The 17,939-nt window shown below is 37.0% G+C and overlaps 1 protein-coding gene across 1 annotated transcript in view; it reads left to right on the top strand.

Moving 5' to 3' along the window:
- Positions 1-15,549, top strand: part of col28a1b (collagen, type XXVIII, alpha 1b) — a 31,945-nt gene extending 16,396 nt beyond the window's left edge. The window contains exons 15-33 of the mRNA XM_059338317.1: positions 42-110; positions 1,135-1,203; positions 2,127-2,195; positions 2,573-2,644; positions 3,110-3,178; positions 3,322-3,393; positions 5,753-5,821; positions 5,913-5,981; positions 6,054-6,191; positions 6,568-6,636; positions 6,799-6,867; positions 7,015-7,083; positions 7,369-7,449; positions 7,530-7,565; positions 8,543-8,579; positions 9,978-10,532; positions 11,923-12,107; positions 12,854-13,154; positions 15,002-15,549. Coding sequence (XP_059194300.1) covers positions 42-110; positions 1,135-1,203; positions 2,127-2,195; positions 2,573-2,644; positions 3,110-3,178; positions 3,322-3,393; positions 5,753-5,821; positions 5,913-5,981; positions 6,054-6,191; positions 6,568-6,636; positions 6,799-6,867; positions 7,015-7,083; positions 7,369-7,449; positions 7,530-7,565; positions 8,543-8,579; positions 9,978-10,532; positions 11,923-12,107; positions 12,854-13,154; positions 15,002-15,174 — 2,271 coding nt within the window. The 3' untranslated portion in view covers positions 15,175-15,549. The remainder of the gene's footprint in view (positions 1-41; positions 111-1,134; positions 1,204-2,126; positions 2,196-2,572; positions 2,645-3,109; positions 3,179-3,321; positions 3,394-5,752; positions 5,822-5,912; positions 5,982-6,053; positions 6,192-6,567; positions 6,637-6,798; positions 6,868-7,014; positions 7,084-7,368; positions 7,450-7,529; positions 7,566-8,542; positions 8,580-9,977; positions 10,533-11,922; positions 12,108-12,853; positions 13,155-15,001) is intronic.
- Positions 15,550-17,939: the final 2,390 nt, after the last annotated feature.

Genomic DNA, 17,939 nt, shown 5'->3' with positions numbered 1-17,939 from the left:
CGCTGGTTCTTTGGTTTCTTTATTTCTTCGTGTTTTCTCAGGGGAGTAACGGGCCGCCCGGGTTTCCAGGTCCAGTTGGGGCTCCTGGTTTAGGACTTCAAGGAGAAAAGGTAAAAAAAAAAACTGTATTAATGTTTCTGTTTCAGGTACAACACATATTCCAAAAACAGTAAGTATATATATTTACAAAACCTCAAAGTTTACCAGTTTTAACATTGGAGCTCTTGTCTTTGTGCAGTAATTAATTGAGGTGAGGTGCATTTACTACAGTACTGTATACTTAAGTACAAATTTGAGATACTTGTACTTTATTTGAGTGTTTCAATTTAACGCAACTTTATACTTCTACTTCACTACATCTGACAGAGAAATATTGAACTTTTTACTCATCTACATTTATCTGAAAACTATAATTACATTACAGATTATAAACTGATCATAAATCCTGTGTGTGAATCTTAAAGTGTGATACATTGTTGTAGATAAACAGGTATATTTAGTAACAATTTGGCAGTTTTAGTGACTTTTCAGATTAAAAATCATGTATCGTAAAATGTGTTTATTTTTAATTGATAAACTGTAGCATGTTTTTTTATGAGCTAAGAAAATGATACTACTTCTGAAGCAAGCTAGATAAATTCCTTAAAAACACTCTTGGATCAGCTGGAAAATGCATCTTCACAAAGCTGAAAACATCTGTTTTACTGACTTTTTAAAGATGTATCTTTTGTCATAGGACAGCGATAATACAAACATATAATGATCTCCTAAAATATAATGCATTTCTACAGATCTAACTACCCAAAAGGATATGAAGAAGTGAAAATTAACACAACCATAAACATCTAAAGCAGTAAAATGTAACAAACACATTCATGCAACAGTAATATTAATACAAAAACATCATATATATAAAAGTGGAACGCTGAAAGGGAATATTTTACTGCAAAAAAGTACATTTTGCTTATAATACTTACTAACTTATACTTCAGTAAGGCTTGAATGCAGAGGTTGTGTGTTAATTTTCACAGTGTTGTATTATTTAAGTAAAGAATCTGAATACTTCTTCCACAACTTTCTGTCCTTGTCTCACCTGCTCACATCTCTTTGTTTGATTTAATTTCTTTGTCACAGGGCGATCAAGGCCCAGCCGGCCCTGCAGGCCCCAGAGGAGCTCAAGGTGTCGGAATAACAGGACCAAAGGTAAGACGGGAGGCAAGGGTGGGAGGGTTTGTGTCAGAAATAGAAACTCAGATGCTGATTGTGATTGACAATCAGCTGATTCTCCGTCTGATTGCATCTAAATTGTTTTGCATATTTCATTACACCGGCTTGTCAATCAAACACCTGGAAGAATTAGTCTCATGGAGGCAGCAGAGAGGTTTCTATAGGTGGATTGATAATCTGAGATCATTTTAACTTCAGCTGTGGTTCATTTAACATTCATTTTTTTATTTTCCCAAATGTCCCAAATTTCACCCAAAATGACAAAAAACATAATTAAAGTCTAAAACAAAAAGGAACTTTTGTTCAAATTTCCCATAACTGTTGTGAACTTTTGAACTTTTCCATGCAAGCTTTACATTTCTGGTAAATTTCCAAAAACGTTCCATGGGAAGAAGTTAAGCTGGGGAATTTAAGAAATATAAAAAAATTATAAAAAAATCCCACAAAAATGTAAAATGAAAAAAATTAAAGAGCTCATCTCCCTCCAAAAAAGGTCCCATTCAACATGTAAATGAGTTGAACATGTGATGGAGCAATGCACAGTGCATGTAGGGGGCGTGGTCTCAGCAGCCCTGCAGTAAGCAGTGTGCTGTGTGTATGTGATTGAAGAATAGCAAATAAGTGTACTTGTATGAAATCTGGTAGTTTTTGTCAAGATTATACTAAAAAAATATTTTCAACAACTATACTTAAGGGCCAACCTTCTATTTTGCAAATTCACTGTTTATTCACATAAATTCCAGTTAATTCCCATGGAAAGTTTCCAACTTTGAAAATTCCCAGGATTTTGCAACCCTATTTGTATTGAACTTGTTGGAAGTTCGCTGTTGTTAATTTTTTTTTCCAATTCAAGCTGCACACAGTGAATGCCCCTTTAAGTGTGTGAATGTTGTCTTCAGGGGAACCAGGGCCTCCCAGGTGAGCCTGGACTGACAGGTGAGAGAGGAGTTGGAGAGCCAGGACCCAAAGTAAGTCCTCTGCACACTACTGCACTACTCTCTCATCACTCCGCAAAGTTGAGGGTGTAGGTTTTACAGAGTTGAACATCAGTAGGCTGTAAGCTGTAGGTGGACCCAGGGAAACATACATTTAACATTTTATCTTGGGTAAAGACATCACTGAGTACATAAAACCCTTTGAAAAGTCTGCTTAATGACTCATATTATGAAGATATTGAGCACGGGAACAGAGAACACAAAGAGCTCTAATAAAATATAGCCACCTGAAGAAGAATCTGAATTTGTAGGTGAGACACTTTAGATGTCCTGCAGTTTTTAACGTTAACAATCAACAACAGCTCAGTCTGCACCTCACTGATGTTCCTGCACCTTGTTTTCTCTCTCAGGGCGACCCGGGGACAGAGGGGTTACCAGGATTTCCAGGTGAGCCGGGAGAGGATGGAGCCCCGGGACAAAAGGTAACACTACGACCTAAACCTTTTCTCTCTTTTGCTCCTCACCTGTGAAACAAACTACCTGTAGATTTGAGGTCTGCCCAAACGGTCAGCTCCTTTAAATCAGGACTAAAAACACTATTGTTTACTGCAGCGCACTCTTAACTTTAACACTTATCTGCTCTACTCTACTGCCCTTACTTTTTAACTACGCAATGTTTGACTTGTGCTTTTTATTATTTTATCTATTTTATTATCCTGCTGTATCTTATTTGATCTTTTTTGTATTTTTATTTCCATTTCCCTGTTTTAATTGACTGTTTTTACTGTTTTCAATTGTGTCTTGCTGTTTTTAATGTTGATGTAAAGCACTTTGAATTACCTTGTGTTGAATTGTGCTATACAAATAAACTTGCCTTGTCTTGCCTTTTTCATACATGTAATATATCAATATTTCTTAACTGTCTGCTGCCTCTGTGACTCTGGTAGGGTGACGTCGGGTTACCGGGGCCCAGAGGACTTGACGGGGTTCCTGGTAAAGGCACACCTGGAGCAAAGGTAACAGACAGTTAGACAGTTTTATACTGTTGTATGTGAGTCATATAATATATAAAGTAATCAACTAATATCATATCTCACAGCTGATGATTCAGTGGATTGTTTAGAGGAATATGAGCGACAGTTTTGTGTTGTTGTGGCAGGGGGACCGAGGGGACAGGGGGACCAGAGGACAGCCGGGTGCAGTTGGGCCTGTGGGGCCGATGGGGTCGAAGGTCAGTAAACACAAAACCAAACATGTTGAAAATATCTAATAACAGGAGTGTTACCTACTTCAAATTATGCTGCTACATCTGGACATCTTCTCTCTACATCTACAGCTTTTAGTATTGTAGAAACGACAGCCCACAGAAAAATACAAATTACGTTTTAAAATTCAGGACTTTCTCCTAACCCTTTATAGGGCACTCCTGGAAATTGAAAATGTCAGCCCTGAAGTGTTATTGGAGGATATTACAAGACTTTTTGCAAAATGTTTCATTTTTAGTGTCTTTCCCTAAATAGACAATGACACATCATTTGTACCATCACCACTTTATCTTTTACCTTTAAACTATTTATTATCTTTTTAGACTACTTATTACATATGCATAATGTCTGAATGTCTTTTTTAAAGCACCTTATATATGAGAAGCACACATAAATTAATTTATTTTTTAATACAATGACAATAAAGGAAAGCTTGAATGTTGTATTTAGAGCGAGGAGACCTGTTATAGATGTCGCTCAAGTTACCAAATATGGTTCTTTGCCTGATGAAGGGTTAAAGCACCAGCTTATCTTGTATTTTTTTTTAGTTAAAATAAAATTTTAGTTATTTTAGTTAAAATTTAGTTAAAATATATCAGGATTGCAACTAAAGATTATTTACATTATTATTTCGGTTTTTTTTAATTAGTCAAAGTTTATTATCTCCCATAGGAGAAATTTAGCAGTAGCCAGGTTACAGGAAAGAACAATAAACAATAAAAATTATTATAAAAACAAACAGTACAAATGGTACAGATATGTAAGATCACTTCACATGGAGACAAAGTTATGCAAAATGTGCAAAAAAAATTATAGGAATAAAGTGCATAGATCACATGAAGTTTCTGATTGCCATGCAGACAAAAGAACTTTGAATCTTTTTTTCCCTCTGAACAACAGTATGATGATTTCAGACAAATCAACAAAGATAAAATCCATCTTATTGTTAGAAAATAAATGTCAGTATTAAAGGCCAGTGATTTAAATGTAACAGTGAATAGAAAACTTCTGGAAGCTGGAAATGAAAATTATTAACAAATAATTAACTATAAAAATGCGGCAAATTATACTGAACTATACGGGCGCTCAGAGAGGGCATGACCTTGTCAGAGCTCTTTACTATCTCACAATTTTTTAACAAAACTGAAAAATATTTTCTATATCTGCCTCGTGATTTGGATTCAAAATATAATGTGTTCTTCTTTGGTCTACACTACATCCTTCTACTAAGTTTCATAAAAACAAGGCCAGTAGTTTTTCTCTAATCCTGATGAAAAACAGACAAACTATGCTGAAAAAACATGATCTCTTTGATGGGGGTCTTTAAGGGTTTATTCTGCATTAAAATGTATCATTAAAATATATAAAATGGATTTTCTTGATGCATATTACAGATACATGCATATTATAATTCTACTGGTTAAACTTTTTATCAGTTAAGCCCTAAAAACACATAATGTAGACTAAACTTGTCACTAAATTATAATTGTGTATCTCAAATGATCTTGAAAAAAACATTGGGCCTCATTCACGAACCGTTCTTAAGAACAAATTTGTTCTTAAGTCCTCACGAAGATTTTACGAAGATTGTGGCATTCATGAATTTCAAATTCAAATCCTACGAACACTCAGGAGTACTCTTAAGCACATTTCAGTGCTGACATGCTGGCATGGTTGTGTTGTCTTTTGTTAAGTTCAATAACATACATTACAGTGAAATTTGCGTCATATTTATGTGTTTGTTTATTTATTCATTTCATTTTTTTTTCATTTTTCATTTTAATTAAATTAAATGTGCCAACGCTTTAACATGAATCAAGTAAATTGGAAATCATGCCGTCCATTAGTGATACGACCCTTCCTGCACTAAGGCTGCTCAATTTAATTTTCTTCCTCCAAGTGATCTCCTGCAGCAGAACTTCTAGTTCTGAACTGCTAAAGGTTTTTTTTTTCTTTTTACCTGTGCTCTAACGGATTTAGGCATTCTGTTGCTGTTTCCTCTGTGTGGCCCTGCAGTCCTTTTTATGGGCCCTTTTATGGGCTTTAATGGACGGTTACCTATGCTAATCCTATGTTAATTAGACTCACCTGGCACACCCGCTCAATTTACGAGGAGATGGCATTCATCAATTTAAGAACAAGGCTGCGAACAATTCAGCGGCTTAAGAACACGTTGATGAATCTGACGTAGGGTCTTCTTAGAAATCTTCTTAAGAAGGACTTAAGAAAGAATCTAAGAAGATTCTTAAGAAGATATTGGTGAATGAGGCCCATTGTATATGTCTGAGTCCCACTTTGTTGCCTCGTCTGGTTTTTCTGTCTCAGGGGGAACCAGGACTCATGGGGCCACCAGGTGCAACCGGACCACCAGGCAGAGGTGTAGCTGGTGCCAAGGTAGGGTAAGCCCAACATGTGGTGCAAACAAACAGCTGATGTAACTGCCAACAACAACAACAACAACTGATCTACTGCTGGTTTCTGTCAGGGAGATCCGGGCCAACCAGGTCCATCTGGAGCTGTAGGAGAGCCGGGGAGGGGTTTACCTGGACCCAAGGTGAGTTCAGGTTCAGGCTCTGGTCCACTGATCCTCCCCTCAAACCTTCTGATATGATGTTGTGTTCTGTAGGGGGACAGAGGGACTGCAGGGCCTATGGGACCATCTGGACTCAAAGGTGACGGTTACCCGGGTCCTCCAGGACTTCCGGGGCCTCCTGGTGTGACAGGAGAGACCGGATCAGATGGCGTCGGATTACCTGGAGCCAAGGTAAAAGTTCACCAACAGAAAACAAGAAAAGAAGAAACCCACCAACAGGAAGCGATCAGAACACAAGAAGGCTTTGTATTAAAATGTGACCAAATATATTTATCAAACAGAGGGAATCAGAAATAACAACAAGTAAATAAAAGCTCTGCCCAATTTTTGGAGGATTTACGGTAAATTAACAGGAACATATAACAACATGTAATTATGATTTATTAATTCATTTTTCTTTCTGTTTTTGATGCGTTCTATATTTATGTTTTTGTGTTCAGTTAATCTTGTCTGAAAATACATTACTATTATTAATGACATATATTATGACATAAATATATGTATTTACATAATTTTTTTTATAACTTACAACCTTTTTCGTGTTTAGGGAGACAGAGGCTCACCTGGACCTCCTGGACCTGCTGGACCGCCAGGAGTTGGCCTAATTGGTCCCAAGGTGATCTGTCCTGTTCAAAACAATGGCTTTTAAATTATAAATTAATTAATTAATGAATATTAAAAATTAAAATAATAAATGGATACATATATATACACACATTTATTTTTTTTATTATTTATTAATTTTATTTATTATATTGCCTGTTTCCTCATCCTGCAGGGTTCAGTCGGTCAGCTGGGACCACCTGGTGTACAGGGGTTACCTGGAGAGGGGATCCAAGGACAAAAGGTAAAAGAAAATTATAATCAGCTGTATCACCTGACTGGACTTCATTAGTTTGTTTTGAACTAATGAGTTAGCCCTAGATGCACATTTTATTTTTTATTTATTATTTTCATTGTTTAAAGTAAGTTGGACTGTGCTCTGTGTTTCCAGGGGGAGACTGGTTTTCAGGGGATCCCCGGCCCCAGAGGGCCTCCTGGACAAGGTCTGCAGGGGGACAAGGTAACCATATAATGTCAGCAGTATTATGAAGCAGCATCACCTGTATTATTAACATCAAATATGGAGTGATGGCAAACCGAGCAAAAATTAAAAACTGCATTGAATTAAAACAAAACGTACTTAGACAAGATAACCTCAGCACTGACTACATGCAACATGCTTGTATTCATCTATTATGCATTTAAAGTTTTCAATAGTAGTTAAACAGATATGTGCATGTCTACAAAGGCTGTTAGTGAAGGATTATGGTGTCCCTGCAAGACAAGTGTTTCTTTCCTCCTGCAGGGGGATCGAGGGTTCAAAGGTGAAAAAGGCAAAACGGGAGACAGAGGAGAACCTGGAGTGACCGGAGCCACTGGACCTTTGGTACAGGATCTTATTTATAAGTAAATACTCTTAAGGAATATGTAAACAACTAATAAATGATGATCTCTTTCACATCACAGGGCAGAGTGGGACAAAAGGGAGACCCGGGACTTACAGTAAGTACAGGGAATCACACATATCACTGTAAATCATACAGTGTAGTCGACAATAGTGGGACATTTGTGTGTTTTTCATGATTCAGGACTTTTAATTCAGCATATTGTGTTCAGCCTTAATTTGAAGGTTTTTACTTCCAAACCAGAGGGACAGTGGAGGAGTTGTAGCTCTTTTAATATATTAGTAGTTTGTTTTAGGAAAAGGATGTACTTTCAGGAGTTAACAACTAATGTGTTTTTCTGAGATTTTCTTGACAACCATTCATCCGATCTCCTTTACACTTGTGCAGGTGTATTGCTGAGGACTAAAGGAATTGCAGTGTGTAGTTTGAAGTTGTTTCAATGAGCGGTTCTTGCAAGCTGCAATACCAGAGTGGAAGCAGTCGGCCTATTCTGGCAGCGTCAATCATTTTTCCAACATACTTTAGATGCAACCACATTCACTTTTGTACGACGAGAGCTTCAACGGCTGCATTCCTGTGGAAAACAACAAATAGGACAGCTACAATAGCTTGGCAAATGGCATTATGGGGCATTGAATTTGATGAATTCCATGGCAACACAGCCATCAAGGCTTTTGTCATATTGTAGAGGGCGTGATTTCATCTAAAGTAGGTTATAAAAACAATAGATGTGAACACAGGCACTGCAACAATACACTTAATTATGATCTTCTATGGTCATTATTCTAGCTATTCAGGATTAAGGGGATGTGAGTGTATTTGAGGGGAGGGTTGGCCTGGAAAAGACTTGAGATCCCCCCAGGACTACCTGGAAAATGTTGCCAGGTAGGGACATCTCTACCACCGTTTAGCCTGATATCATTGGGACCTGAAAAAGTGGAAGAATCTGCATAAAATGGCTTCAAGTCCTTGACTTTTTAAACTGATCTTCAAATAAAAGCTGAAAGCAAGAACTTTACCCTCATAATCACTGATTCATTTCTTGGATTAACTCTAACATTTTATCTTTCACAGAGGGAAGAAATCATCAAAATAGTGAGATCCATATGCAGTAAGTAATTAGAAACTCCTTCATGTGCATCACAATCAGAATCTGGTTTATAGCCAAATAGTCATCTTTCACATGTAAGGAATTTGCTTTAATGAGAGAAAATAAACAACTAAAAAGCTGGGATGAAAAAAAAGTGATTACAAATATTTAAAAAATACTATAAAACTTATGTAAAATATATTTGTTAAAAATTCAGAGCTGTATATTTAACCCTATAAAGCCTGAACCACTAAATAATTGCCAGAAAATTCTCCTTTTTTTTTAAACTGGAGTGTTTATTGAACCTGCTGACAGGTAATTAACAAAAAAATCTAAAAACAATAGGCATATATGATTTTAATTTGTATCATATTTGATACATCAGTTCTTTTTGTGCAATTTGTTGCTCACAGTTTGTTCTTGAACTAACAAAAACATATAAAACCCAACATTTTTAACCTTTTAAGACTTTACTTCCTTTTAACATTTTCCTCAAACATGCAAAATATTTTTTTCCATATAACACAACATCGTACATCTGCTGATATGAAGTTTTCACTATATCTTTTTAAGTTAAGTTTTTGCTATATCTTGTATTTTTGTGCAATTTGTTGCTCAGTTTTTGTATACTTCAGGTTTTTCAGGAAAAAAATTATCACATTGATGATGTATAGGTCTCAAAAACTTGTGTATCAAATATGATACACTTGGCTTTATAGGGTTAAGAAGTAGTAGTTTTGTGCAGAAAAGTGCAAAATATTGTCGACGGGATGTGTAAAAGAAAGCAGTGTTTTGTGTAAAAATAATACAATGCAGTACTGTGCAAAAGTCTGCAGCAGGTGTAAAAAAATCTGTAAAATAAGAATACTTTCAAAAATAGAAATTTTAATAGTTATTTTTATCAATTAAATTAAAATGCAAAGTGAGTGAACAGAAGAAAAATCTAAATCAAATCAATATTTGGTGTGACCACCCTTTTCCTTCAAACCAGCATCAATTCTTATAGGTATTTTTTCACACCTGCATTAGACTTTGCACAGTACTTTGTGTGTGTGTGTGTGTGTGTGTGTGTGTATATATGCATATATACATATATATATACACACATACATATACACGCACGCACGCACACACACACACACTAGCTGGGACTTTGTTGAATTAGGTCAGTTACTTTAAAGGGGATGAATACTTGCAATCAATTACTTTATATATTTTTAATTATTTTACATTATTTTGTAAAAATATGTTTTCACTTTGATATTAAAAAGGTTTTTTTGGCAATTTTTTTTTTTTTTTTTAAAAAGGCCAAATTATATTGACCATGATGTCATATGTAAAAGCAACAAAAGGGTGAAACATCCAAGGGGGATGAATACTTTTAAAGATATTTGTCTGTGGCCTGTGTCCGGTCTTTAGGTTGTGGGGTGGCCTGCCGTCAGACCCCCTTGGAGCTTGTTTTCGTGATCGACAGCTCCGAGAGCGTCGGCCCCGACAACTTCAACGTGATCAAAGACTTCGTGAACACCCTGATCGACCGCGCCTCGGTCAGCCGGGACACCACGCGGGTGGGCGTGGTCCTCTACAGCCACATCAACGTGGTGGTGGTCAGCCTCAGACAGGAAGCCACTCGGGACGAGATCAAGTCCGCGGTGCGCTCCATGACCTACCTGGGCGAGGGGACGTTCACGGGCAGCGCCATCCAGCAGGCCAACCAGGTGTTCAAGGCGGCGCGGCCAGGCGTGAGGAAGGTGGCCATCATCATCACGGACGGCCAGGCGGATAAAAGAGACATGGTGAGTCTGGAGAGCGCCGTGTCGGAGGCTCAGGGGAGCAACATCGAGACGTTTGTGGTCGGGGTGGTGAACGACAGCGACCCTCTGTACGAGGAGTTCAAGAAGGAGCTCCACCTCATGGCCTCCGACCCCGACAGCGAGCACGTCTACCTGATCGATGAATTCAGATCACTTCTAGGTGAGATAGTACATTCAATTCTGCTCTTAAGTGTGGTTTTGAGGTGGTTGTACTTTATTATTTTCATTTTGGGCAGGCTTTTAACTGGAGAGTCACTGGTTCGAATCCCGGTACTGACAGGTCAAGTGCCCTTGAGCAAGGCCCCTAACCCCCCTGCACAGCTCCTTGCATGGTGTGTTCACTTGTGTGTAAAAAGGATGGGTTAAATGCAGAGGTTGAATTTCCCCATTGTGGGATTAATAAAGTAATCTTCTCTCTCTTCTTCTTTCTTATGTAACTTTATACTTCTACTCCTCTACATTAAGCTGACAGCTTTACTTTCAGGTTTAATATTTAAAAAAAAAAACATGGTCAATTACACATATTTTCATAAATGTATCAATACAAATAATCAAATTGTATATTTAGAATATATAAAACAATCCAAGTGGGTCCATTCGGCATAACGAGTACTTTTACTTTTACATTTTGATGCTGATACTTTAGTACTTTTACTTCAGTAAGTTTTGAATGCAGAACTTTTACTTGTAGTGGAGTCATTTCACAGTGTGGTATTAGTACTTTTACCACCACTTCCACCGTTATCAAGTTTAAGCCATAAAAGGAATTAACCGGAGTTTCGGTGCACAACAATAAACACAGTTGGAGAAAATACAAATAAAAGCGAGTACTGTAAAGGTCAAGAAACAGAAATAAAATATACATTTAGAACATGAAAGATATGTAAATTTTGTACTTTTTTTGTAGATCATCAGTTAAATTGAAAATAATGTTTCTATGAATTTTCATCAATGTATTTTTTAAATGCTTGAGCTACAAAAGCACAACTACATTCATCTTCTTTACATGTAAGACCTTCCTGCAAGTTAGTTTCTTACAGGTAATTTTCATTATGTAAAAATGTAATAATTTCAGATTTGAAATTGAAACAAACCTCCTAAAAAAGCACTTATGGAGAAATATGGGCTCAGAAATGATGTGTAAACCATCAGATGACTCCATTTTCAGCTTCTCTACTTTTTATGCTTAAAGTGTTTGTGTGCAAAAATGAATTTACACATCAAGCAAAAAGTGACTTTAAACATTTTCTTCTGCTGACACTTGGTGGCAACAAAGAGCTGTAACTTGGATCAGATACAGCTTTAACCTCTGCACACCGAACATAAATGAGGTGGAAAAGCACAAAGCTTTGATGTGTGTCTGGGAAAACCAATCATCTAGAACATCTATGAATCTATGACACCCCAAGCTGCTCATATTCAAACTGTGGCTGTTCTGGGAAGTGGACAAACATGAAGTGGACGTGCTGTGAACACGCACTGGTGCTCAAATAAACCAAGATTAAGCTATACAAGTGTATATTTACTGTTATAGTCTTCTGTTCTTGCAGCTCTGGAGAGAAAACTGCTGAGTCACATCTGCGAGGACGGAGAGAGACGTTTGTTCAGCTCCGTGCCGAGCTCCAGACTGCCTCCAGGAATCCCCGAGGTCTCCGGTAACGTTCGAGAGCCTCCGTACAGGACCGACACGGACACCCCGACCTTCACAGGAGACTTCAGGAGGGTTCAGATGGTGGTGAGGAGAAGCAATCTTACATCTCTCTACCTCCTTTTGTCACCTTAAGGCTGCGTTTAATGTATCACCAAGAACTAAACTGAGTTAAATTATGCTAAATCCTTTCCGTTACTTTGATCCAGGCAGAAAAATCTCAACAATTATTTGATGGATTTAAACAAAAATTGGTGCAGACGATCATTGTTCCCAGAGGATGAATCCTGTTGGCTCAGACTTTCCCTTTGTGCAACTGTTCCGAATCTAAAAAAACCTCTTCGATGGATTACAATTTGGTGCAGATATGAGTTTCCCCGCTCAGAATTAATCGTAATAAATTTGGTGATCCCATAACTTTCCACTTATATATTTCCATTTTATGCAACTTTATACATATAAAGTTATATATTTCCATTTTTTGCAACTTTTTACTTCTATCCTACAAACAAAACTTTATATTACTATTCTACAAATTTGTATTGAAAGTACAGTATTTGAGTAAATGTACAAACTTAGACTCTCTTACTTAGAGTTGAAATTTTGAAAAAGTAAAAAGTAACTAATATTTTCCTCTGAAATGTAGTGAAGAGAAAATACTCAAACATTCAGTATCTTTGGTTCAAATAAAGCATCACAAATTCATACTTATGCAAATATAAGTCTGAAGAAGCAAATATATTTCAGCATTCATTCTTCCCCTCGTGGATGTGTAATAATCTGGATGTGTCTGTCTCAAGTGTTATAACATAATAATATCTGTTCTACGGCAGCCCGGCCCTCCTTCCTCCCCGATCGACAGAGAGCCGATCGCTCCGCAGAGACCGAAGACGGACGACAGAAGCTCCTCAGAGACTCAGAGGTTTCCTTTCTTCGACCGGGAGCCCTTCAGACCGGTCACCGAGTTCTTCCCACAGTTTGACATGAAGGACCCCAACAACCACGTGATGATGACGGGCGCCATCGGGCCGGCGGGCCCCACTGTGAAGGCCCCGCCTGAGAAGAAGACGCAGCCACCGCCACCGCCGCCGCCTCCAACTCCTCCACTGACTCTTTTTGACACAGACACATCAGGTAACTGATGCAGAGACCATGAGAAATGTTTAATATCAAGTTTAAGTTAACCCTTTAGCGTTTTAGGGGGAGACAGCAGGTCAACAGTAGAGATCCCAATGTAAATATCTGGGAATTATACTTTATGATTCTCTCTTTCAAGGCTCATATTTAGCACTTGGTGAATGAAGTTAAAATGGTGAACTTTCATTTTAGAAACAGGTAAGATAAAAATAAGAGATACGATATGACTTTATTTATCCCGCAGTGAGGAAATTTAGTTGTCACAGCAGCTCAAGATAACACATAGATATAAAAAACAGAATAAAGAATATAAAAAACAAGACATATACATATATTCCATACATATTCTATACATAAATTACTTATATGGCATTCATTATTAATATATATATTTTGTGTTTGTTTGTTTTCCTGAGAGTACTTTGCATTTTTCAGATATTTCACATTAGAGAAAATATATTTTAGCATGTTAAATATGTTAAATAGGTTGTTGCATGTAATAGTATCAACATCAATGAACAAACACATTTAAATATATGCAGAGGATATACACTGTATAAGACTTTTAATAATAATAAGTACTTCTTAATTATCAAGAGGCAAGCAGTAGTCTGTAAATGTTGATTGAATAATTTATGCTGAATAGGATATTTTGTGATTCCTTTACTTATTTATTTATGTCATTATTATTATGTGGCTCTTGTAAAAGAGCCTGGTTAATTAAAAGTTATAAGAACAAAATAAGGCATTGCCATCTGAAAGCTGGAAAACTGAAAAACAACTTGAGATGTAACTCAGCACTGTGTCTAGATCTAGTCATAAATCTGTAATAAAAATGTAATAATGAAGTTTAGAACATTATGATAACTATGTAAAGTCCATACTCATGCTCAATTATGTCTCGTAAGATGCTGCAGTAATTTTTGGGTGGATACCATTTGTTTGTATGCTAATGTAACCTTTTTTCTTAACGTGAGAATAGATAGAAATGGTCAAAAATCCCTTAAAAATGCCACATTTAGACACCAAAACCTTGAGGAACACCACAGAAAAATATTTTAACTATATATATATATATATATATCTCACCATGAAACTTTCCCAGTTTATTATTAATATTAAGAAAAATATTTTTTTGCATTACAAATTGTATGTTTAGATATGCAAATGAGGTGTGAACTCATTAAATAAGCACTAATTAGCATTCATTTCCAGGACATAAATCTGAACATTGGATAAAGAAATTTTTTGTTTTGTTTTGCTGATTTATTAGATTCTAAAGTTTTTTACAGAAGGACATTGGGATAAGTCTTTTTATAATTTAACAAATAAGAAAAAACTATCAAAAGCCATTTAAAAAAAATCAGTTTTTGTCATGTTTTTAGGAGCAAAATGTTGTATAAATCAGGTTATAAATGATGTAAAAACCTGTAAACCTGTAAAAACCTTCAGATTATAGTTAGGAATAAAAAGAGTCTGTAAGTGGAGCTGAAGGTGATTTTTTATGAGAAAAAAACTCATTTTGAGAAAACAGCCTTTAAAGGTTTTTATACATTATCAATGGAAATTACTATTTGAAGACAAAACATTGAATCTCATTCATTGTGCAGGAAAGTGGGAGTTTTCTAACGCTGCCTGTGATGACGAGACAATCTTTTAGTGCATTTAGGAGAAATCCCCAAAATATAGTAAAAATAGACACATAAATCTTTGTTTTGGATGTTTTCTTTCCACTATTCAAAAGACCTTAAAACATTTTGGAGATTTCTGCAAGAATAACATTTTTTAGTGATTGGAAACTGCTGAGTAAGCCAAAGCTTCTTTTGTCCCGTTGTTGTCTCCAGCAGAGCGCTGCAGCCACGTGCTGGATCCAGGACCGTGCCGGGACTACGTGGTGAAGTGGTACTACGACGGCACGGCTAACTCCTGCGCCCAGTTCTGGTTCGGAGGCTGTCTAGGAAACAGCAACCAGTTTGAGACTGAGAAGAGCTGCAGAGAAACCTGCGTCAAGGTCTGACACGCACACGTACATACCTGCAGTAACTGTGCCGCAAGCTTCACGTCAACTTCAGCGCCTTAGTCTTTTACTTGTAGTGACTTCGACAAGCAAGATAAACAGCAAAAAGTTATCATTAAGCCACGTTAGCCTAAAATGGAGTTAAAGTGTTAAAAATGTTCAGTATATCTGTGATGTTACTTACACACTGTGGAGCAGTTATGTGAAAAAACAAAAACAACTTTGTAACCACTAACCTTTATATTCAGAAAGAGTAACCCTTTTGTATGATTCAATGGTGTATTTTTTTACTCAATGTCTTTTGATGTTCATGTTTTTTAATATACTGTGAAATGTCATTAAATAAAAAATCTTCAAAGGAAATAAAAGTATAATTCTTGCATTGGAAGTAGAATTATTTTCTTATAAGATGCTTTGGACGAATAATTGGCTTGTCACAGTTCATTCAGGACTTGATCCCAAGTAAAATGTATCGAGGATTACAAAATCCGGGTTTTCAAAATTGAAGTTTGGCCCTTAACATAACTTAAATAAAGTTGGGAAAGTATATTTTAGCATAATCTCGACTAAAACAACCAGATTTCATGCAAGTACACTTGAATATCTGCTACTCCTCAATCACATATATAGCTGTGTTTCCACTAAGGGGAAAAGTGTCCACCAGGAAAGTCTCAGGCCACACCCTCTCAAAAGTCCACTCACTCTGCGTGTCTCCATTACAAGTTAGCCCCCAGAGGGATTTAGAGACGTATGGTTTTCGCCGTGGCTGACTGCGCATAATTAGCCATGCTGCTTTCAGCTGCTGACGTTGTGCACAGAGTCTCCGCTTATCATAAGCATAGTAATTGTGAGCAGCAGCACATACACACTGTACTGCTACAGAGCTAACTGTAGCTAACTGCCGCAAACATCGGCTCTTCTTCACAAGCCGGCCTCCGGCTCATTAGCGGCTCCTTAAGAAGAGTAAGAAGGAGTGGATTTATCTTTGTCGCTTTCTTGGAAAATAGTCACTAAGGGGGTCTGAAAAGTCGCTAAATTTAGCAACAAAGTCGCTAATTTGGTAACACTGCTTCGCCGGCTTCTACAAATGGCGTGTGTTGTTGTTGTGTAGAGCAGCCATTCTCAACCTTGGGGTCCCAACCCCAATTGGATTGCGAAATTATTTCTGGGGGTTGCCAAATAAATTTGGAAAAAATATAAATGCACAAAATTAATATTAAGTTACATAATTTCAGACAGGGAGATGTTTTAGTTGTTGTCTGCTTCATTATTTGTCCAAAATTTGTCGTATCAGCTGAGTTTGTATGATCTGAACTGTGCTCATGAGATTCTGTTCAGTGAGCACAGCAGAAAAAGGGGGTGGGGGTTGCGGACAACATGCATGTTAAATTGGGGGTCGCGACTCAAAAAGGTTGAGAACCACTGGTGTAGAGTACTATGTCACATCCCGCTCAGCGATCTATCCAATCAGTAAACAGGCTGTTTTCAGGGGGGAAAAAGACTCTGCTCTTTCACAGGGACTAAAAAAGACAAAACCCTGCTCTGGACTGCTTGTGTTTAAATTAGGGGCGTTTCGGCAAGTGAGACCTGCCTCATTCCAGATATTGCCCGGTAGTGGAAACAGCCCTTATGCACATAGCACAGTGCTTACTGCAGGGCTGCTGAGGCCACGCCCCCTATTGAGGTCACGCCCATACATGCACTGTGCATTCCTCCATCACATGTTCAACTCATTTACATGTTCAATTCAACATTTACATGTTGAATGGGACTTTAAGAGGGAGAGGGGCTCTTTTTACTGGAAGTGTTCTACCCCTTTGCAACCCTAGTAGCTAATACCAGATATTTACTATACGTATTTAGAGAAAAATCTATTAACATTTTTAGGTGCATTGCAAATGTAACCAGCTCTGATTTTCTTCTGAGTTAAAACATTACAGAAGCATATTGCGGCCATGCCGGAAAAAGAAGAAAAAATGCTCAGACCAAAGCACACTTTTCCACTTTGAGCCCAGAGAAGTGGGCAGCGTTTTTTAGATGTCGTTAATATACAGCGGGCTGCAAAAGTAAGTATACAGTAAGAATTATTCCAATATTATAAAAGTGGTGCTAGGATAAGTGCCAGGAGCATTAGTTGGAACATTTGAGAGATTAATGTTATTAATATGTCTGTATCATCAATAAAATAAGTTTTGTGTGCATGTTTTGTTTTTCATTACTATATACCTTCTTTTGCAGCCCTTATATAACTTTAAGTTATATAAGGGCTGCATATAAGGCACATATAATATATGAGTCTTGACTTGCACCTTAACTTGCAAGGTAAAACTTTAAATATATTGTATTAAATACACAGCAAGAATGTCTATCAAAAAAATCATATGAACAATTATGATTTATCGCATTGTTTTACTTGTGTGTGTGACAGTGTGCCAACTTTTTTGTAATTTAGATAGTTATAACAGTTATAATAGTTTCTTGTCATAAAGTTTGTATGGCAAAAAAGGTGAAAATATCTTCATTATAATGTGAAAAAGAAAATGAAAAAAAACAAAATGCTTTTTATGTTATGCGATATGTTTTTCTTTTTCTGACATGGCTGCAATACGCTTTGTGATGTCCACATGTAGTTTTCAGAGAAAGGAAAATAAAGCTCAGTACCTAAAAATAAATTAATTTCTCTTTAAAACATAATAAATAGCTGGTATGGTAGCTATGTTTGCAGCAGCCATTTAAACTCCTTAGTTCTCCACATCTGCAGTGGT

Source organism: Centropristis striata, chromosome 8, assembly GCF_030273125.1.
Source record: "Centropristis striata isolate RG_2023a ecotype Rhode Island chromosome 8, C.striata_1.0, whole genome shotgun sequence".
Classification (NCBI taxonomy): domain Eukaryota; kingdom Metazoa; phylum Chordata; class Actinopteri; order Perciformes; family Serranidae; genus Centropristis; species Centropristis striata.
The sequence above is the reverse complement of the archived record's forward strand: the minus strand, read 5'-3'. Positions and strand labels throughout refer to the sequence as shown.